Raw genomic sequence first — 24282 nt, 5'->3', positions numbered from 1 at the left:
ACGTTAGGTTGAGATCGTCTCCTATCTAGAAATTGGAGACAAACACCAAGTCCAAGCAAGGCTTGAACTTGCCCATGGTAGTTTCAGCTTCTACCATCAACCCCGATTCAGTTGTAGGTGTAACAATTTGAGACTTTACCTTGGGCTTCCAACAAAGCCTTCCTAGAACAGTAAACACAAAACCTGTTGTAAGCCTTTTATCATCAAAGCCCCCTACATAGTCTTTAACAAATCTCACAACTGATGGACCATTCTGTTGCTTGCCAAAACACCTCATTGTACCAGCATTAGGGACCTTTGACATATCTCAAACTTCACCGTCCATCCTTGGGTACCGAGCGGTATTCATTTTACATTGATTCTCCACAGAACCCCCCTAAGATGACAAATAAAGTCTCCCTGCAGTTCTATCCACAAAACCACCATAAGATAACACAAATCTCCTTGCAGCTCTGTCCACAAAGCCACCTTGAGATAACACAAATCTCTCTAAAGCTTTGTCCATGCAAATCTTCAAACCAAGACCCTTCTTGGTCGTACCCAAAACCTTCATGTCAAAATCTTTTAACAGAGTTCCCAACTGATTAGCCTTAGTCAAAGCCTTTCCAACCAATAACATGTTATTCACACACAACAGATACATCACTTTCTTGCATCCTATCACCCCCTTTCACCTTGGAAGCTTCACCAACTCCTACGCCTGGTTCTTATGCAATACTTCCATTTCCTCCACCATACCACTTATCCACCTATTTTTCCCTTTGTTGTGCACTGTAACTTGAAAAATAGTAGGAACCTTACTACTGGTAGTAATGAATGCATAAAACACCAGAATGCAAAATTTATACATGAGTGGTGATCTGATAGTGCACTTGGGTCCACTGTGATCTTGCTGGTCTCCCACAATGCCATCTCTGCCCTGAGTCTATAGCTCCACCTGTATCACATGCCCATATAATATTGTTGACTCGAGATATAACTCCCTGCATTTCTGCCTTGAGTATTTAACTCCACCTGAATTACATGTTTTCTTCTGCTGTAGTTTTCTAAAATTTGTTTCTCTTCCTTTACCTAAGTATGTTGCCCCATGGTTTTCTCATCAAAAGCCATTCCTCCACTGATCACCACCTTGTTTGCCATAGGATCACCTATCTTGAACCCACCTTTCTTATGCCCCATAAAGATGTACTATTCAGACATAACACCAAGCGTAGATCCTACATCACTAAAAACATGCATTTGTGGACATCCACTCAAACTCAATTAGTCTATCACAAAATCTGCCCACAATTATCCTGCAACTCTCCCATTTAGTGATACCTTTGGCAATCAGTCAAATGAGAAATGCGCCATACTCATTGACTTCACCAAGAAGTACCCTCCAAGCCCTGCATATAATCTGCCTTGCTCACAAAACTCTTTGAACAAAACTAGCATACTCAAACCCAATGTATGACTTGAGGATCTCTTTGCCAATCTAGTTATCCACCTTAACCACAAGTTAAATCTGGTAAACACCTCATACTTGTTTCATATGAGATACACCAAGACCTTTTGTGATAAACCCACAAAATACATATGTCTACCCCATGATGTCATCATCACCGGTCCCCAAACATCTGAATACATGTAGTCACCCATATGCCTTAACTATATATGCCATAGAACATCAAACTTAGATTCTACAGCTGCAGTTCCACCTACAACTGTGATACCCTGTAGTGCATAGATATTTGTCTTTACCTTTTTTCCTTTCATCACCATCAAGTTGCCTTCACACACTTTCATTTCCCCACTTTCAGATTTGTAACTATACCCATTATAATCTAAAGTGCCCAATGAAATTACATTCTTCCTTAGATTTGGTACACATCTTACATCACATAAGGTTCTCACAACACCATCATACACTTTGATTTTGACATTTTCGATACCAATTATTTTGTATGAAATATCATTTCCCATCAAAACTAAACCAATATTAACTGACATGTAGGTGTTGAGCCATTTTCTATTTGTCGTCATGTGATAAGAGCATCCGGAGTCTATGATCCAAGAATCCATGAGGCACTTTGAACTCGATGAAACATATAGCATATCACCATCACTGCTCCTTAAGTCTCCTTCCACTAAATTTGTTGATTTTGACGGACCCTGTTGATTTTCAGCATTCCCTTTCCTCCATTCCGGACATTCTGGTCTTATGTGCCCAATTGTACTGCACCTAAAACACTTTATGTCCTTCCTTTTCTTGGACTGCAACCGAAATCTGCTCCTGACTTACGTCTCCCATATTCCTGGTTACTCTTCACCACAAGCCCTTCACCATGTGAAATTTCATCGCTGGCCATTTTTGTAACGACTCGAAAATATAAAACTGTCTCTGATATCATAATTGTAACGACCCAAACCCAGTGGGGTCTAGGGGCGACTCTCCATAAATTAATTCAATGCATGCAATGGAAATAACTTAAACCTCAAATACCATACTAGAGTACTAAAACCATCACAGTTACATCATTTGCATAAGTACATCCAGATAACCTTATTACATCTCCAGGAAAAGAAAACATATATAAATAATCTAGTATCACACAGTACTTACATTAAACTATAATAACTAACATCCCGCCCTGAAGCTCGTTAGGTTTGATTTCCTGTATGTCCTGAAATGTGAAAATATTTATTGGAGTAAGACACTTTTCAGTAAGATGGAATAGATTATTATCAGTGTGTGGCAAAAATGAGTTTTTTTGTAAGCAAAATATATCCATTAATTTAACTTTAAATAAAAATGGCATTTGCAAAATGTAACTCACACCTATACAGTAAAAAAAAATTCTTATTTTCCTTTAGATAATAACTACAGCTCAATAATAGCCCTAATTACATAAATCTATAAATATATATATAAAAGAACCTCTCATTTTGGACTAACGACATGTTTTACCCCCATGATGGGTTGTGCAGTCCGAAGACTAGACTTAGCCTTGGTTGGCCTACCAAGACTAAATCAAAATAACTCGTCTGTAAGTCCAATTTGCTTACCGCTTCCTAGTCAGGACTCCAGGAGGGTATACAAGCCTTCTCTAGCCAAATCGACTTTTCATCCACCAACACTCTCAGAACAGTGTGACTGTATTGATTCTCATCTGTAGCTACGATACCAAGCATCCACTAGTCCATCAAGGTTCTTAGAACATATAATGAAATTTACATAATATAACAGATAGCATGATCTCAATTCTCATCACATAACTCGTAGTAATCTCTCCCCATCATTCTCAACAATTAATTTCTCAACACACAATTCACAATAGTTTTACCAAAAAATTTCAACCATCCACGTGATCGGTATTAAACCGTCAAATTCACAATATTCGCATTATTCCCAACAATTCTAGAAATTAGTATAATACCACAACTTTTGCCATATAATATCATAAAAATTCCAACAGGTTTAAATATGCAATATAATAAATTATTCTCATGCCACACAATTTGAGTGTTATATCATATCTAGTAAACTAACTAGAGAAAGTATGTCATAATACACTCGGTATATTTTTCTAAAAATAAGGGTATGATCACCTCGACGGTTTTAATTTAACTCAAATATATATATATTACAGGAAAAAGGAGATGATCACCCTACACACTTTCATTTTTCCCAAATACATATATAATAAACCCAAAATCATAAATTTCATACGCTTGATTCATTCAGAAAATCCAATATAATATTTCTGTATCCAATCACTCAAGTTTAATCAGTTCAATTTCAAAATAAATCGAAATAATCTATTTCTCTTACCTTAACCCTGAAGTGGTGCCTACGACGTCCAAATGATGAAATCTCTCCGGTTAAAATGTTGAGGAGCGAAGTTAAGACAAAATGATGTTCATTTTTCAATTTGGTAGAGAGATGGAGGAGAAATAAAGAGAGAGAGAGAGAGAGAGAGAGAGAGAGAGAGAGAGAGAGAGAGAGAGAGAGAGAGAGTGTGTGTGTGTGTGTGTGTGTACGGTTTTTGGGGGGGGGGGGTGGGGGTTCAATTGAAATCAAAATTGATTTCTAAAGCTTCAGGAGACTTATATATATATATATAATATAATATTATATAATATTATATTATGTTATATTATTATCGTATATTATATTATTTAATTAATAATAATAATAATTTATTTATTTATTTATTTTTGGGTTTACAACAATTTTTCTTTAATGAAAACTGAGAAATGCGCTTGTCACTTCTTCTAAATTTAGGCTTTCTTTGCCCCATGTCAGAGTGATAACCAATTTTCATACGCATGAGACGCAGGTATGGAATTTAATAGCATCAACGCCTTGTATTCCTCCTCAAACATTACATCAATACACATAAAATCACTCACAATCTGATTGAATGCGTTGATATGTTGGCTTAAATCCGAACCCTCCACCATCTTAAGCCAATACAACCTTTGCTTAAGAAATGATTTGCTCGCTAAAGACTTAGACATATACAGACTTTCCAGTTTCCTCCAAACTTCTGCCAGAGAATTCTCATCCATGACATGATACAACACGTCATCGGCAAAACAAATTTGGATGGTTGATGCTGCATTTGCCTCCAATTAATTCCAAGTTGCTTCATCCATGCCTTCCGGTTGAATTCCGTATAAGGCCTTCATCGTGCCTTGCTGCACTAAGAGATCTTTCACCCTTCTTTACCACAAACCGAAATTCCTAGTTCCATCAAACTTGACAATGTCAAATTTCGCAGATGAAGATCCATAGGTCATTACAACAATGCTCTGATACCAATTTGTTGTGAAAAACGAATTGCACAACGAAATATATATATATATATATATATATGTGTGTGTGTGTGTGTGTGTGTGTGTGTGTGTGTGTGTGTGTGTAGGATCAAACACACAATGCAGTAAATAATGAATATACAGACCACAACAAGTATATGAAAACAATAATAATAACACAAGGAATTACTTGGTTTGGCAATGCCTGCATCCACGAGAGCAAACAGAAAAATTCAATATCTTCTTGTCCAAAGGACATGAACAATGTACAACACTCTTCTTTTACAACCATCCTCTACAAATACATTTGAGAAGACATGTAAATATAGTTTTCAGAGGTTTTCCCTCCAAACCCCAACCATGCATATTAACGTCCTCTTTCAAAATTCAAAAATCTGCATTGGGTTCCCAAACCAAACCATCGATGGTTTCAGACAGAATGCATATTGTCTGAAATTGGGTGTGAAACCATCGACGATTATGGCCAATCTGTCGACGGTTTTCCTGATGCTCCACCAACACTTTGATTTTCTACTATGTTCTCTCCTTCTACATGAATCTCATTCAATATATGAGCCACATATCACAAAATATATAATATATCTTAAAGTTACAAAATACTATATACGTACAAATATTTTTGGGTGATTGGTTTATATAAATAAAGTCTTATTGCATACACTAAATCAAAACCCATGTAAAAGATTTAATTTCTTTTTAAAATAATGATGTTGTGAGAATTGGGTTGGATTGGATAACCAAACCATACTGTTGGTTAATTGAGCTATTGGTTGGTCAAAGAGTTCAGATGGATTTTAGTTTACAAAAGCATTGAACCGAAACCTTCAGTTCATTTTTTAGAACTTTAGTTTGGGTAACCAAACCATGAACTCCTCGATGTAAAACAACAAAACTTTCTTCTTCTTCTTCTTCTCCTTTTTTTCCTTTTATTTAGTTTTCTTTATGTTCTTTATTTTATTCCCACACAATTATATTTTGTAATTGAGCATTCTAAATCTTTTTCTTGATTTACTTTAGAAGGAATCCTTACACTAATACAAATGTGCCCAAATTGCAAAAGTCCTTGATCATGTATGTTAATTTAGTGATGTTGGAATGAAAGTCCTTGTTCTGCACAGTTTCTAAATTGGAGCTTGTTGGATGTCGAGAGGTTGCACTTTGAAAGCCAGTTGTGATTGTGCAATTTAGAGCAATTGTTTGAGAATCATTGATGGTGGATTAGAGCCTCTTGTTGGGACCTACAAGTTGAAATGAACTTCATCTCCTCTTGTTGAATCATTCAAGGAAATGTTTTTACCTTTTAAGCAAGACTTGTAATAGATGAAATGAACTTTATGCTTAAAATGATGGACAATAAACTAACACAATAACATATAGCTTCACCTCTTCAAGACATAATTTTTTTTTTTAAGTTATCGCTAACCTTTTCTTCAAACTAACACAATGATTGGCTTGTTTTCAAGGTGAGCATGTGTTGTTTTCTTTTCCTCTTTATTTTCTCTTTTTAACAAAAAAGTTTTTATTCAATGGTTTTTTAATCCATTTTTATTTTCTAGAGAATGATACATTTTTGTGTTAAAATTGAGTGCAATATTTGATGATTTATGGTTTAATGATTTTGAATGCAACTAAACTTATATATATATATATATATTGTATTTTGACTTAGAATGGTTAGTTTATATGTATCAATTGTATGTAGGATTATCTTTTATGACTATAATTCAATTTTTAGGACATATATATAAGAATTGTTCTTGTTTGGAAATAATACATTTTGATCTTTAAATTGAAAGGAATATTTGATGATTGCTAGAAAATTTTGTGTTGATACAATTTCTATTGTTAGAATGTGTTTTCTTTGATTTAACAAACTTCATGTTGGTTAAACAATTCAACAAACACAAAATAAGGTTGTGGACTTGCTTGTAAGGGGGATGATAAAAATGTAACATCCATTCATTTGAATTAACTGCCTTGGCTTCTTGCTTTTGGAATTGGAGGTCCATTTATTATACTACCTGTGGCTCTTTTATGAGTGCATCTTTTAACATTTGTACCACTTTTTGTCATTAAGTAAAATTAATAGATCAAATGTAAGAAATTTTTACCCTAGAGATGAACCATTTGAATATTCCAATATTCATCTTGATGATTTATTGTTTTCATTATGCCTACTCATGCAATCATCTGATTAACAATTTTGTAGGTACTTTTTTTATGCTCGTGATACGATAGTTTTGCATAAATGATGGAGTATGCTTGCTAGCAATAACTATATATTGTGTCGGGCACTCCACTTGTACCAAATACCAATACACAATTAATGCTATTAAATATATAAAAACTAAAGTAATGTAGAAATTAATAATAAAAGACAATAAAAAAATAAGAAAAGAATTTAACGAGATTCAGTACACAATTACCTATGTCCTTGGGTGCCGACGATCAATCCACTGCTTCTTGACAAAGTGTAATTTTGAGATGTGTTTTACAAATGGAAAGTTGAGCTCTTTATATAGCTTCAACCTCAAGTCTAAAAAACACTTCTCACCAATGTGGGAAAAACAAAAAAAAAAAAAAGTTCAAAACAACTTTTCTACTAATGTGGGACAAAAAATAAAAAATCTCCATCTTGACGATAAATTCAACAAATTTTTCAGTCACCAACATTCTCTGGAGTTCCACATCATCGGCGCCTTCTAAAAATATTCAGACTTGCAGAATATTGATCAAGTCCAAAAAAAATTTTGAACTTGATTGTTGTCACAATCTTACTTAACATATCTGCGGGATTTTCAGTTGTAATAATCTTCTGAAGAAGTATCTTACCTCCATCAATAATATCCCGTATATAATAAAACCGAACGTCGATGTGCTTTGTTTGTGCATGGTAGACTTGTTTCTTTGCCAAATGAATAGTACTTTGGCTATCACAAAACACAACAATGTGTTCTGAACAACTCCCAAATTTTCAAGTAAACCTTGTAATCAAATAGCTTCTTTAACAGCCTCTGAAGCTGCCATATACTCTGCTTCTATTGTAAAATGGTAATGGCAGACTGTAAGGTAGACCTCCAACTCACTAGACCATTAGCAAATGTAAAAACATATCTAGTAGTTGATCGATGTTTATCTAGATTACCTGCAAAATCAGAATCCACATATCCAACAACCTGTTGATCAATATTATTCTTTTTCTCAAATACTATACCAACATCAATCGTATTCATAATATATCTCAAAATTTATTTCACAACTTGTTAATGTCCTTTACCCGGATAATGCATATACCTGCTCACCATTCTAACAACTTGTGAAATATCAAGTCTAGTACAAACCATTACATACATCAGACTACCAATAGCACTTGCATAAGGAACCTGTGACATATACTTACGTTCCTTATCTGACTTAGGAGATAAACTTACACTAAGTTTGAAATAAGGAGCAAAAGGAGTACTTATTGGTTTTGACTGCTCAGACATGCCAAAACTTTGTACTACTTTCTTCAAATACTGTTTCTGAGACAAACTAACTCTTCTTCTCATTCTGTCTCTGTGAATCTCCATGTCAAGTATCTTCTCTGCTTCACCAAGATCTTTCATCTCAAACTCTTGATTTAATTGACTTTTCAACTTGTTGATTTCTTCCCTATTCTTTGAACCTATCAACATACAAGAGTAAATGTATAAAAGATCCATTTTGTAGTCTACAAAAATATACACAATGATCATGTTTATTTCTTATGTACTTGTGACCCATCATAAACCGATGAAATCATTTGTACCACTGTCTTATAGACTATTTTAAACCATACAACGATTTACCCAGTTTACATATCCAATTTTCTTTTCCAGCAACCTGAAATCCATTTGGATGAATCATATAGATTTTGTTGCGATATGGATGGGATAAATACGAAGCACAATGGAATAAATACAACAAGTAAATGAAACACAACTAGAAAATGATAAACAACAACAACAAGATTTACGTGGTTCGGCAAAGCCTACATCTATGGAAGCAATGGAACACAAATTTCATTATAGAAATCTCAAAGCACACAATACACTTTTCAAAATGATCCCCCTCTATCAATACATGCCCAGAATGACATATATAACAGTGTTTCAGAGGTTTCCCTCCAATTACCTAACCACCCCCAACCTTTAAATTCAAATTCAAAATACTACTTGTAGCCATAACTTCTCGTCAACCAGAACAGGGGATTTGTTGACGAGACCAAAAAGGACACTCATCAACGAGAACAGGACATTCATCGATGAGTACATTTTCTGCTCTCTATATCTCAGGATCTTTGAGTTTTTCTTGCTCTCTAGATCTCCTCGTCGACGAGTACAGGACACTTATCCATGAGTCTTCTGTTGCCACTTAGGAATACTTCAAAAACTTATATTTTTATTCCTTTGTTTGTGAATCCCACCAAGTATAAGAGCCACACACAAATATAACAATCTCCACCTTGGTGATTATATGCCCCTTAGGAGAATCCCAAAAAACATAGCTAACTACTCTACTTTGAACGTGAACTGCTTGGCTAGGTTTGTCTCCCTTTTATCAATTAGAGACATGGAGTAAATCCAAGCAATGCTTGAACTTCTCAGAAGTAACTGATTTAGTCAAAATATCCGCTGCATTTTCAGGCACGTGAACTTTCTCCAACACAAGCTCACCCGAAGTAACCAATTCCCAAACCTTGTGGAAACTCACATCAATGTGCTTGGTTTGAGCAAGATATATCTAATTCTTCACCAAGTAAATGACACTCTAACGATCACAATGCATCACCACTCCATCTTGCTATAACCCGAGGTCTCTTACTAAATTGGTAAGCCATAAGGCTTCCTTTGCAGTTTCGGCAACTACCATATATTCCACCTCAGTTGTGGATAATGCTACCAGAGACTATACCATGGATCTCCAACACACCGGTCCTCCTACAAGGGTAAACATATGTCTCGTTATAGAACTTCTGTCATCCATATCTCGAGCATAATCAGCATCAACAAACCCCCTAACTGAAGAACAACCTTACTGCTTGCCGAACATGATGTCGTATCTCGATGTAACCCGTAAGTATCTGAGTATCCATTTGACTGCTTCCCAATGCTGCCTTCCTGGATTAAAGAGAAATTTACTTACCACGCTCATAACATGAGCCAAATATGGCCTCGTACACACCATGACATACATCAAACTTCCCACAACACTAGCATAGGGGACCTTTGACATGTCCCAGATTTCCTCATCTGTACTTGGGCAATCTGTAGTAGACAACTTAAAATGATTCGCTAGAGGTGTACTCACCGGTCTTGCATCAGTCATGCTAAACCTCTCCAACACCTTATGCACGTAACCACCCTAAGATAGCCATAATCTCTCTGCAATTCTGTCATAGCGAATCTCCATCCCAAGTATTTTCTTGGCTGAACCAAGATCCGTCATGTCAAATTCCTTATACAATAGGTCATTTAACTAATTCACCTCAGTTAAATATTTTGCAGCTATCAACATGTCATCAACATACAATAACAAGAAAATAAGAGAATCATTCTCAAGTTTGTTCACATATGCGCAGCAGTCATATTCACACCTTTTGTAGCCAATCTTGATCATAGAGGAATCAAACCATTTATACCATTGCATTGGAGACTATTTCAGCCCATAAAGAGATTTCTTCAACTTGTAAACAAAATTTTCTTTTCCCGGTTCAATGAATCTCTCCGGTTGTACCATGTAGATTTGTTCCTCCAAGTCACCATGAAAAAACGTTGTCTTCACATCCATTTGTTCCAAATGAAGATCGTAATGTGCTATCAACCTTAACACAATTATGATAGAAGTATGTCAAACCACTCGAAAAAAGATTTCATCATAATCTATACCCTTCTTCTGTGAGTATCCTTTTTCCACCAATTGTGCCTTGAATTTCTCTCATTCCTTTTCTGAAATTGCCTCATTCTTCCTATATACCCATTTGCAACCTATCAGTCTCTTCCCATCTGGAGGCTTCACCAAATCCCAAGTTTGATTCTTATGTAGTGATTCCATCTCCTAAATCATCGCACTCATCCACCTATCTTTCTCGTAGTCGTGAACTGCCTCTTCAACTGTAGTTGGATCACTACAACTAGTAAGGAAATCATAAGATACTAACTCTTCAAATCCATACCTTGGTGGAGGCCTGATAGTGCATTTGGATCTCCATATAGGAATATCGTCGACTTGCTGGTTTCACGAGCTAGAACTCCCTGCAACCATAGGACCATGATCATTTTCGTTGCCCTGAACTTCCAACTCTACCTACACAATATGTTCATCATTGCCCCAACTTTCTGGCTCTTATTTTTTTTCATCATACTCTTGAGTACGCTTCATCATAGCTTTCTCATAAAAAACTACATCCCTACTGACCACCACCTTATTTGTCATTGGGTCCCATAACTTGTACCCCTTCACACCCTCTGAATATCCCAAAAAAATGCAAGGACGAGACTTTGGGTTAAGCTTAGACCTCTCCTCACTAAATACGTGAACATAGGTTGGACACCTGAATACCTTCAATCCGGAGTAGTCTACTGCATTTCTCGCCCAAACCTTTTCTGCCACTCTACCCTCTAGTGATGCTCTTGGTGATTGGTTTATCAGAAAACAAATCATACTTACTGCCTAGGCCCAGAAGTTCTTCGGTAGCCCTGCATTTAATCTGAGATACCGAGCCCTTTTAGAAAGAGTCCAGGTCATCCGTTCTGCTACACCATTTTGTTGAGGTGTTCAATGAATTGTAAAGTATCTCTTGATGCCCTGCTCTGCACAAAACTCCATAAACCGAGAATCAGCGTACTCGGTCCCATTATCTGACCTTAAGTATTTGATTCTCCTCCCTGTCAGGTTTTCCACTTCAGCCTTCCAAATCTTAAACTTGGCAAACGTATTTGATTTGTGACGCATCAAGTAAACCTAGACCTTCTGTGAGTAATCATCAATAAAACTCACATAATACACATGTCCACCCTTTGATGTAACACTAACCAGACCCCAAATATTTGAATGCACATAATCAAGAATACCTTTTGTCTTGTGTATATCTGATTCGAACTTTTCCTTCATGTCGTGTTCCCCTATATGCTCAAGGCGCATATACCACAAGACAGTCTCATCTGAATCAGCATCTACGACTGCAGCTCCACCTACAACGGTAGTTCCCTGGGATGTGTAGATATTCCCATCTAGTTTCTGTCATTTTATTACAGTCAGATTACCTTTCCATACCGTCAGAACTCCACCTTTGGACTCGTAATTAAAGCCATTACAATACAAAGTACCGAGTGATATTAAACTCTTCCTCAACTCTGGTATATGTCTTACATTACACAACATTTATAGAGCACCATCAAACATTTTTATCTTTACATTTCCTATGTCAATGATCTTGCAAGAATCATCATTACCTATAAGAACTGATATAGAATTCACCAATATATAAGTGCTGAACCACTCCTTGTTCGGAGTCATGTGATAAGAACAACCAGAGTCAAGTATCCAAGAGTCCCTTACATTATCTGACCCTGCTGAAACTAATAGAACATCACCATCATTGCACGTTGAACCTCCTTCTTGAACAACATTTATAGATTTTGAGGTACCCTCATGTTTCTCAGAATTTCCCTTCTTCCAATCTAGATACTCTGATTTCACATGCCCTTCTTTTACGCATTTATAACACCATATTTCTTTCTTCTTCCTGGATTGATTTTGGGATTTTTGACTTGATCCATGTTTGGATTTTCCTTTGCCTCGTTCATTATTACCCTTTACCACAAGTCCTTCTCCTTCATCACATATCTTCAATCTTTGATGAAAATTTAGCAAAACACTTTTTACCTCTTCTAGATTAAGAGTTTCTTTTCCCCATGTAAGAGTGGTCACAAAATTTTCATAGGTATGAGTTGAGGGCAAAGAGTTTAACAACATCAAAGATTTGTCATCCTTATCAAACTTAACATCAACTCTCATCAAATCACTAATAATTTGATTGAAGGCATTAATATGTTGATCTAAGTTTGATCTTTCAAACATCTTAAGCCAATACAAACGTTACTTAAGAAAAAAATTATTATTGAGAGATTTGGATATGTACCGGCTATCTAAATTTTGCCATATAGCCACTGGAGAATCCTTCTCCATCACCCGATAGAGTACTTCGTCGACCAGACACAAGCGTATTGTAGAAGCGATCTTTGCTTGCAATTCTCCCCATGTTGCCTCATCCATTCCATCTAGTTGAACACCAAGTAATGCCTTTCCCATTCCTTGTTGTACAAGAATGTCTTTCACTCTCCTCTGCCATAAACTGAAGTTGTTGGTTCCATCAAATTTGACAATGTCAAATCTTGCATAAATGATCCCGATTCTATGACAACAATTGCTCTGATACCAATTTGTTGTGATATGGATGGGATAAATACGAAACACAATGAAATAAATACAACAAGTAAATGAAACACAACTAGAATATGATAAACAACAAGAACAACAATAAGATTTACGTGGTTCAGCAAAGCCTACATCCACGGAAGTAATGAAACACAAATTTCACTATGGAAATCTTAAAGTACATAATACACTTCTCAAAATGATCCCCCTTTATCAATACATGCCTAGAATGACATTTATAACAGTGTTTCGGAGATTTCCCTCCAATTACCCAACCACCCCAACGTTCAAATTCAAAATTCAAAATACTGCTTGCAACCCAGAACTTCTTGTCGACGACAATAGGGGATTTGTTGATGAGACCAAGAAGGACACTCGTCAACGAGAATAAGACATTCGTTGACGAGTCCATTTTTTGCTCTCGGTATATCAGGATCTCTGAGTTTTTCTTGCTCTCTGGATCTCCTCGTCGATGAGTACAGGACACTCGTCGACGAGTCTTCTGCTGCCACTTAGGAATACTTCAAAACTCATGTTTTTCTTCCTTTGTTTGTGAATCCCACTAAGTATAAGAGCCACACACAAATATAACATATTTCATTTTCCAAATTACCATGTAAAAATGCAGTTTTTACATCGAGCTAAACTAGTTCAAGATCAAATTGTACTATCAAAGCCAACAAAATTCAAATGGAAGAATGTTTAACAACTGGAGAAAATACCTTATTATAATCAACGCCTTCCTTTTGTGCGTAACCCTTAACTACCAATCTAGTTTTGAAGCGAACATTATTTGCATCTGGAAATCCTTCTTTCTTTACATAAACTCATTTGCAACCAATTGCTTTCTTACCCTTGGGTAGCTGAGCTAGCTCCCAAGTCCGATTCTGATGAAGAGACTGCATTTCTTCATGCATTGTTCTTTTCCACTTGTCAGATTTAGAGTTCCTCATTACTTCTTTGAAAGTGCAAGAAACACCATCATCTACAATTGGAAGTGCATAGGCTACCATATCAGTATACCGAGCAGGTTTTCGAATGTCTCGTCTTGGCCTCTGAGAAACAATTGATTCTTGTTGCTGTGAAGATTTTCAAAGTGAAATCTCCTCTTCTTGTACACTATTCCCCACCGTAACTGGAGAGTTACATCGTGTAGTCTCATTTCTCATTGGGTTTCCCAAAATTGTCTCAACCTCCACCTGTTGTTGAGTACCACTGGTCTTTTCTTCAATTGGTGACTCCTTGCGTATTATTTTCTTCATCATCGCAAGTTCATCAAAAGTCACATCCCTACCTAAAATCATTTTTTTTCTTATCTAGACACCAAAGACGATATCCTTTGACTCCTACACTAATCCCCAAGAATATTGCTTTTTTGGCTCTTAGATCCAGCTTAGATTCTTTAACATGATAATAAATCATAGTACCAAATACATATAAAGAATCATAATCATTAACAAACTTTCTTGATCATACCTCATAGGGTGTTTTTTCCCCTATTGCAGATGATGGTAAACAGTTGATGAGATGACATATATATATATCTAACAACCTCAACCCAAAACCTTTTGTCTAACCCAACATTAGACAACATACATCAAACTTTCTTCAACAAAGTCCAATTCATGCGCTCTACCACCCCATTCTACTATGGTGTATCTCTAACTGTGAAGTGTCGAGCAATACCTTCATCCTGACATACCTTCATAAATGGGTCACTCGTGTATTCGTTACCATTATTTGATTTGAGCTGTTTAATATTTCTACTAGTTTGAGTTTCAACTAATTTTTTCCACTTAAGGAAAATATCACAGACTTCATTTTTATGCTTCATAGAATACACCCAAACTCTCCTGGAAAAATCATCAACAAAAGTAAAAAAATAATGCATACCACCCAATGAAGCCATTTTTGTGGCTTCCCATACATCTGTGTGGATGTAGTCTAAAATACCTTTAGTCTGGTGGATTGTAGTGCCAAATTTCACTCTAATATGTTTTTCCAGAATGTAATGCTCACAAAATTCAAGTTCACACACCTTTGCACCCTTCAACAAACCTCGCTTAGCTAATTGTTGCAAAGATTTTTCTCCTGCATGTGCCAATCGCATATGCTATAACCTGGTTGTATCTGAACCTGCATTTTTCTCATAAACAACAGCTACTGAGCTAATAACTGTACTATCTTGTAAATAATACAAATTATTTTTCCTTATTCCTTTCATTACCACTAGCGCACCTAATTTAATCTTTAAGGTTCCATATTTCAAAGTGATAGTGAACCCTTTAGATTCCAAGACACCCAATGAAATTAGATTTTTCTTTAGGCTTGGAACATGCCTAACTTCAGCCAAGGTTTTAACAGTTCCATCTTGACATTTCAACTGTATTGATCATATTCCAGTTGTTTTACAAGTATTATCATTTCCCATAAAAACAACTCCACTATCTAATTTTTCAAAATTAGAAAATCATTCCCTATTGGGACACATGTAAAAGGAACAACCAGAATCCAAAATCCACTCACCAAAATAATGTGAAGAAGATGTTCCAACAAGAGAAAAATCTGACTCACTTCCATCATCATTGACTATATTGACATTAAAATGTGCTTTACCCTTATTCTTTTGGTGTAATTTAGGGCAATCTTTCTTCCAATGCCCTCTCTCATGACAAAAGGCGCATTCATTTTCAACGGGTCTCCCATGAGATTTACTCCTCCTATGAGATTTACTCCAACGTTTCCTTATTGTTAGTGCTTCTGCTGTTTCATTTTCCTATTCAATAAAAATGAGGCCAAATACAACTATAAGTTTTATTTTAAATAGGATAAGATTGAATATAGAAATTATTCATGATTCAAAATAAAATAAACGTATTAGTATTATAATTGATTAGTAAAAGATATATCAAATTAAAATAGTTAAGTTTCTCTAACGTCTTCTAAAATTATGAAGAAGTGTCTAACATCATTTAGATACATAATAATATAAAGTTTCGAATGATAAATTTTAGAAATAGACTTATAGACTTAGAAATACGTTCTAAAAAATAAATTTAAATATTTTATAACTTTAAAAAATTATTAATTAATAATTTTGTTAAAAAAAATTATAAAGATTTTAGGTAGAATCACAAGGTAAAAGCTGAAATTAACTTATTAATATTTTCATTAGAAGAAGCCATATATTGAGACTTTTTTTTTTACACAAAATAAAAAATATTAAAAAGAATATATATATATATATATATACATTTATTTATTTATTAAAACTTTTATCTATTGTGTTATAAAATTTTTAGTGTCCTTGTGTCTACGCGGTGCCATAATGCTATCTCATATCTATGTTTATATTTTATAATTTCAAATAAAATATAATTTTTTTATAAATAACTTTAGATATTCAAATTTTTAAAATTCAATTATAAAAAATTACACAAAATTATTTGCATGCAATGGCAGGTGACATGTTTATTAATTTTTAAAATCTCATGAATTACGGATGACCAAAATTAAAAGAATAATACTAATTTTGATGTGAGGAAAACACGAATAAAACTCATATTGCTTTATTACCTTATTTTATTTTTTGTGTGGGCTTGTACTGTCACAGGTCCGTGAGTTTAGCTTTTCAAAATTAAAAGCACTGAGCCCGACCCAAATAGCGGAGCTATGGCTCAAAGGGTACATATCGAGAAGCCCATCTATGCAGACAAATGGGCCCCAAGGAAGGCCTTCAAGAACCTACAATGAAATGATTGGCCCAAAAGTCCTTGAAGCCCAAAACCAAGCCCAATGTTGTGGGGGATACAGACTCCGCCCCACACACGTAAAACCGAAAACCCCCAATCACTTTATTAACCTGGCGCACTTGGTTTAGGGCTACCCCAGAGATCTCTGAACCCCGGTGATCGTCGTTCGGAAGTCATGCGTCACCGGCGGCGGAACGACGACTACGAGGACGACTACGAGGCGGAGGATGCTCTCGGAGATGATGAAGACGAGGCTCTCGATGACGAGGAGGACGACCGCGGTGCTTCCAGCAGGAAGCGCCGGCGATCGGAATTCATAGATGACGCGGCGGAGGAGGACGAAGATGAGGAGGAGGAGGAGGAGGATGAATATGAGGAGGATTATGGCGGCGGTCGCAAGGGCGGCAACCGCGCTAAGAGGCGGGCCGCATCTGATTTCTTCGAACTGGAAGTGGAGGTGGACAGCGACGTCGATGAGGATGAGGAGGAGGGCGGCGAAGACGGTTAGCATTATCTACCTCTCGTGTTTTGAGTTGCATGCTTTTCATTCCCAATTTGATAATTTGATTGATCGTTGTTGTTTATGTGCCTCATGAATTAGATTGTTTTTCTTAATTCCATTTTTGGTTGTGTGATTTCATTGATATGAAAGTGCCTGAGAGGTTGATCGATAAGTCTCTACGGGTGAAATGAGAGCAAGAAGTTTAAGTTCTGAGATATAGTTAAGTTTTTAACTCAATCTTCGGCTTAAATATTGTTCAAGAATTGCGTTGTTTGTGCAGCTGTGAAGCAATTTGTCATTCGTTTTTATTTGGGAGTTGGGGAAGACTAATGTGCTAGATGAGTGATTGTTGAGAGTTGAATATGCTCTCCCAATCTAGACTCAAAGTTTGGTCGGAAGTAAATTTTTTTATATTTTTACTAGAAATTTTTAACTAGTGCATATGGGGGTTGGGGAAGTTTATTAGATGAGTCATTGTTTTTAGTTGAATCCATTTTCCCCAAATCTACAGTTCATAGTTCTTGGGAAATGAATTGTGTGCACATAAGTCTAGAAATTTGTTATGCATGTGTATTTGGGACTTTGGAACTTTGGGTGTGGAGTCTGTATTTTTTTAATCAGAATGTGTGAGACTGCAGATTGGACGCATAGTTGTAGGTTGATAGAAGGTGCATGGATACTTGTGACTTGCAAGTGGGTTACCTTAATGGAACTGAAGAACGTGCAGAGTAGGATATTTTTGGAAGCACAAGTGAGTTGGATATATGAAATTTGAGATCTGCTTGGATATGTTTCTTGAGAGATTGGGAGCTCGATTTATTACAAGTTTACAACCTTAATGGGAAGATTTCTAGAAGAAAAAAAGACTCATCCATATTAAGATGTTTCTTTGTTTTAGTTATTAGGAGTTTGCCCTTAGTTCAAATGGAGAAAGGGCATCCTTGTCATTTACCCAGACTCTAATGCATCGATACCTAGGTAAAATACTGTATGTGGAATGCATGTTTAATTTTGAGTATCAAATGTGTATTGCATCTCAACACTTGACAGCTTACAGGGATGTACCCTTACAGAAGCAATTTTTTTTTAAGGGAAATGGAGTATCATCAATCAAGACATGAATACATTTATACCCAGGGTGACACAATGTGGGATGCATTTCTAATTTGGGCGTGAAAGGTATAATGCATCTCAGCATGTATAAATGTTTGTTCATTACATATATCCTGAACAAATATTTAGTGATGGATGAACTTATTAAGAAGATCCAAAATGAGGTCTCGTGATGAATGTCGCGCAAGGGTAGGATAGTAACAGAAATGGAAACAAAGATGGAGAATTTTTTTTTGGGTGGGGGGTGTGTGGAGAAGGAGAAGAGAAAAAAGAAGAAAAAAGAACGGGGGAGGAAGAAGAAGAATAAGATACTGTTGTAAGGGTGATCCACAAACAGCAGTGGCATGTTCTGCTCGGAGGGAGTTAAGGAGAAAAATAGTGAGGAAAGGAGAAGAAGAAAGAAGGGAGAAGGAATAAGAAGGAAAAAGAAGAGGAGAGAGAGGGCTGCATGAGAGAAAGATGGAAGCTAGTCTGAAATCTGAATCCAAATTTGTTAGCTATCTAAAACAGTACCTGAATAGAATAGTTATGCACCCATCATTACAACTAAAACAAATAGTACAAAATAACCTCAATATACTTAAAATTCTCAGAATAGCTCTAAATTAACTTTTAAAATAACCAAAAATTCTCAAACCAAAATAAAAAAAAAAAATCCTAATTTCTAAAGCTATAGCTACAATATAAGCATCTAAAGTTCTCCATCAGTGGTCATCCGTCAAACTCTCCTTACAAGAAAAACTGAACCTCGAGTTTTGAAATGGCATAGTGGCATTAACTTCATGAGTAGAAACAATCAGACATAGGAAAATCAAGAGATGCATCAACTACGTTGCATCCTCTATCACCATGGAAATATCTAAAAGATCTCTAGCAACAAGTAGGCAAGTACCATAGAAGGCTCCAAAATCCTCTGCTAATATATCATGTCCTTCAAACAAGAAATCATTTAATATCCAAATCTATTGGCAACTCCAGAAAATATGCCCTTGGTCAGTATTCTAGAATGATGAGGAACGTTTCTAGATTTGTTAAAGAAGATGCGGCATGGTAAGATGCTAGAGATAGGGGCATAAATTTTTTGGAAGGAGGATAAATCATTCAAAGGGAATTTTCACCAATAGCTTCCATGATTAAAGAATTTTCAAGAAAATCTGAAGCAACTAAATTGTTGCTCATTCTTTGTGTTGGACATTCACAAACATATCTGTCCTAGTAGATGGAAACTCATGTTAAATTTCATTGCATGTCTTAACAACCAATTTAATGTCCATTGCTGGCCTATAAGTGTGAGTGCTGTTTGGGGCTCTAAAGACAAAGTCTGAGGCCCTATTTGATGAGAAGATTCATTCTGTTCATTGAAGGATAAAAATATTGTGCACCAACAATATCCTCAACCATTTGCATGAGCACTGCTAAAATCTATTGTTTATCCTCAACAATTTGAGTTCTTGAACATCATGAGTGGGGTTATGGCTAGCTCTTGACCACTTAAAAATTTATCTAGGTTGATGAAACTCGTTGGCATTATAAGTCGTGTTATGAGTGTGCAGTTGGAGAAATCCCTCATCTTCCAAATCCATGTGGCCCTCAAATAGACTTGCAGCAAAATAATCTGCTTATTGATTTCATCCTTTAATGTACATAATCACTACTCTAGGTTCTTCACAAAGCTCTTAGCTATATGTGGCACCTCTAAATTTAGGTTAATAATCAGTGAAACTGGAAACAAGTTGTGTAGGACTACAAAGATGGTCTACTTAACTTCCCTTTATAAGAGTTTAGGGAATATTTATTCCTTGAGATGTATCTCATTTCAGGCTCATTTCAGGTCATATGGTTGCAGGTGGTCTCCAAGGTAATTTTGTCACGTTCAACTTTTTGCAACATTGCAAAGCCAACCAAAAAGTTTTTGATTTGGTAAAGTAGATACCTTGTCCAAGCGTAGTGAAGGAGAATATGCTCAACTGATTTTGTGTCAACCGTGCAAAGGGGACATCTACTGGCAACTGACAGACCCCTTCTTTGCAAATTATCCATGGAGAAAATCTTACCATGGGTTGCCTCCCAAGCTAGGAAGGCAATTTTTGTTGGGGGCTGATGTCTTCCAAATTTGAGTACAAGGGAAAATAAAGTTGTTCGACTCCAAAGGGAAGAACTTCTTGTAGAAGGATCTAACCATGAAGGGCCCTTCACATCCAAGGTTTAAATAGGGAGTTTGGTGCTATTATGGTGTTGGAAGCTGTAGAGAAAGTTGTAGAAATCTGTGAGCTGTTTGAGTTCCCAATCATCCACATTTATAAGGAAGGGGATGTTCCAAGAGAAGCCCTCTAATATGATTTTGAAGATGTTGACTAACACGGGCATCTTTATCACATGCCAAGTTATAGATGGCTGGAAAAAGACACTAAGAGCTTCTTAATCACACCATGAGTCATGCCAAAAATAAATGTTGCCCCCCCCTCCCCACTTGAAACTTGATATAGGAAGCAAAATCGTTCCAGCCTTTCTTGATGAAATTCCACACCCCTACACCATGTGGTCCAATGTTAGGCTGGGAGATCCAATTGTTATGTTCAAGCCCATATTTCATAGCAATGATTCCCTGCTAAAGTTGATATTCTTTATCATGAATCTCCACAACCATTTCCCAGACAGGGATTTATTGAAAATGTGGAGGACTTCAAACCGAAGCCTCCTAAATGAAAGGGTTGTTTCATCATGCTCCATTTGACAAGGTGAAATTTGAAATCTGCCCTGAAGCTCCCCCAAAGAAACCTTATTTGAATTCCTTCAAGTCTCTTGGTAATTGAAGTTGAAAGGGGAAGAAGAGACATGAAGTAAACAGGGAGATTTGTCAAGGTGCTTTTGATGAGAGTGAGTCTGCCACTTGTTGATAAGAAATTCCTCTTCCATCCAGCTATCCTCTTTTCAAATTTTTCAATGATGGGATCCTGCACTCCTTTGTCTTTGCATTTGGTGTCGAGAGGTAGCCCAAGGTAGTTAATAAGGTAAGTACCCATTTTGTAGCCTAGAAGACTAGCAAGGAGAGGCCCATCTACATTTTCTCTGATCGGAATGATTTCACTTTTTCCAAGGTTAATTGTCGAACCCGAAATCGCCTCAAACCCTGCCAAGTTAATCTCAAATTTAGAATGTGGAGAGGGTCATCCTCATAAAAAATGATAGTGTCATCAACAAATAGGAGATGTGTGACCTCCATAGACCTATCATGTCTGCCAACTCTTAAGGTTTTTGAGTAGCCCTTCTATAGTAACTTTTATCAACATGAGACTTTACATTACCACGATGAACAAAAAGGAATAGAGGGTCCCCTAGTCTCAGACCTCTGGAGGAGTAGAAGAAATCAGTGGTCGCCCATTGATTAACACAGAGAAGCTTGATGTGTTGACGCAATGAGTGATCCAACTACACCAATGCTTCCCAAAACCCATTTTCCTGAGAGTGAAGAGAAGGAAGTTCCAGTTGGCATGATCAAAAGCTTTCTCCATATCGAGTTTGCACACCGCATCGTTTATCTTTTCCATTCGGTAAGCATCACTACCTCGTTAGCTATTAGGGCTGCATCCATGATTTGTCTTCCCTCCACAAAGGCATATTGATATTGCCCAATGACTTCCGGAGTAGCTTTTTTTTTTTCCAGGCTTGTAACAAGGATACTACAAGTTGTTTAGCATTTCCAACTAGAGGGGAACTAAATATGGAATTGATTTATCATTTTTTTTCCCAACTAAAGAGCAAAGGAGGGCTGCTACAAATTGAAACAAATACCAATTAGATAAGTAAGCATTATATCAATTTATGTAGAGTCCCAGTAGTGTAAGTTCATGCAACCTTAAATGTCCTTGCACTACTTTGTAGTCTTGAGATGATTCTAATATTTCTTTTGTATTGTGTACAGGTGCTCCAAAAAAAAAAATCACTAATAAACCTGAAAAGGGGCGTTGGGTTTACAGGTTCATACTCCAAAATGTTGATGGTATATTGGCAACACAATTTCTTGCAAAATATAAGTCAATATATTTTGAGAAAAGAATTGAATATCATGGCTGAATAGTTCTTTCACAGATTTCGAAGTTGCAAACAAAGTGGAAAAGTTTTCTGCATGCTCAGCACCTGTTAATCGGACACTAGTGGATGGTCGTCTAGTGATGGTTTCCCATATGGTGGTAGATTGAGCATTCTAGTGGTGGTGGTGGTGTGAAAAGAAAAGATTGGGAACTTTGAGATTTTTAAGTGGGTTGGGCAAAAAAGCTTCAGGTGGTGGCCACACACCTTGTAGGTAGGGGTGTTAAAAAATTACTGAAAAATCAAAAACCGAACCAGAGCAGGGCCGAAATCAGTTTTGGCTTGGTTTTTCGGTCTTCAGCCTTCGGTTTGGTTCTTGAAAATATAAGTTTTCTGTTTTGATTTTAAGCCAAAACTGAACCAAAAAATCGAAATAATTATATAAAATATAATAATTTTGTATAGATGTTGCTAACTCATCCCTCCCAAAGCCTTAGCCCTAAGTAAGATCCTCTATCACCACTGCAGTACCAAGAACGATGTGCCAGTCCGCCTCCACCATCAATGGCATTAGCCTCTTCATCCTCTACCCCTTCCCACCCGCAACTGCCCTCCCTATCAGCCTCCTCTGCTGCCGCCATCTTCCCCAAGGCCCCTCCTCTCCCCATCGTCGTCTCTCTGGCAAAGGAAGCCCTGCGGCCTGCCCCTCCCTCGGACCCGCCGAGACCACCCATCTCATCCAAGCCTTCCAAGAGAAATGGTACTCCCTTAAGCGTGGCCAGATTAAGGCTAAATTTTGGTGCAAAAATGCAGCGGTGCTCATGTGAAGTGAAGAAGGAACAGAAAAATGAAATCATCAGTTGCAGAGGATGGCCTGGGAGCTTCAAATGTTGAAGTAATAAATAAGTTGCACACTCTTCTTTTATCCTTGTCCCACATGCTTGAATATAATTTGGGAACTCCGTTCACTTCCTAAAATCCCCCACAATGCTCTCCAATACAAGCATCCTCTGGTGATGGGCTTCCAATTTAGTTGGGCTTGGATATATTTGGGCTGATTCCAGCTACTATGGCTTTATTGGCTTGTTTAGTTTAAAATTTTAAAAACCAAAAATAATCGGATCGAATCGCTTAACCAAGGGATTGCGGTTTTTTTAGACTGATGGTTTACGGTTCGATTTTGGTCTTATATTTTTAAGAACTGAACATTTCGGTTCGGTTTTCGGTTTAAGCCATAACCGAACTGAATAAAACCGAGTTCACCCCTGCTTGTAGGAGATGGAGGTTAAATTTGGGGGAGAGGCTTCCAGGTGGTTGTTATGGTGTTGGTGGTATTGTACTATGAAGACGGAAATGTGGTGTTTGAGAAAGGGGAGCAGTGGGTTAACTTGGTGCTTTACTTGCAGTGCTGCAGTTCTTTTTTGCAATGTTCCATGAATTATTTGTGCTAATTGTTAAACTCCTCTGGTTTGCAACAATTTATGGCAGCAACTAAAAGGGAATGGAAGTGGTTCTGATCTTATTGATTATAGAAACTAGAATTTTGATGGTGGAACAGGAAAATACGATGGAGGGAGATTGTGCATGTTTGGGTTTGCTCTGATA

The 24282-nt window shown here is 36.7% G+C and overlaps 1 protein-coding gene across 1 annotated transcript in view; it reads left to right on the top strand.

Annotated features, from left to right (window-relative positions):
• Positions 1 to 17097: 17097 nt before the first annotated feature.
• LOC131161337 (putative transcription elongation factor SPT5 homolog 1) overlaps positions 17098 to 24282 on the top strand; it is a 28416-nt gene continuing 21231 nt past the window's right edge. Inside the window, exon 1 of the mRNA XM_058117043.1 lies at positions 17098 to 17536. Within this exon, the coding sequence (XP_057973026.1) occupies positions 17209 to 17536 (328 nt within the window). The 5' untranslated portion in view covers positions 17098 to 17208. The remainder of the gene's footprint in view (positions 17537 to 24282) is intronic.

The sequence above is a fragment of the Malania oleifera genome, chromosome 8 (assembly GCF_029873635.1).
Source record: "Malania oleifera isolate guangnan ecotype guangnan chromosome 8, ASM2987363v1, whole genome shotgun sequence".
In the NCBI taxonomy this organism is placed as follows: domain Eukaryota; kingdom Viridiplantae; phylum Streptophyta; class Magnoliopsida; order Santalales; family Ximeniaceae; genus Malania; species Malania oleifera.
The sequence above is the reverse complement of the archived record's forward strand: the minus strand, read 5'-3'. Positions and strand labels throughout refer to the sequence as shown.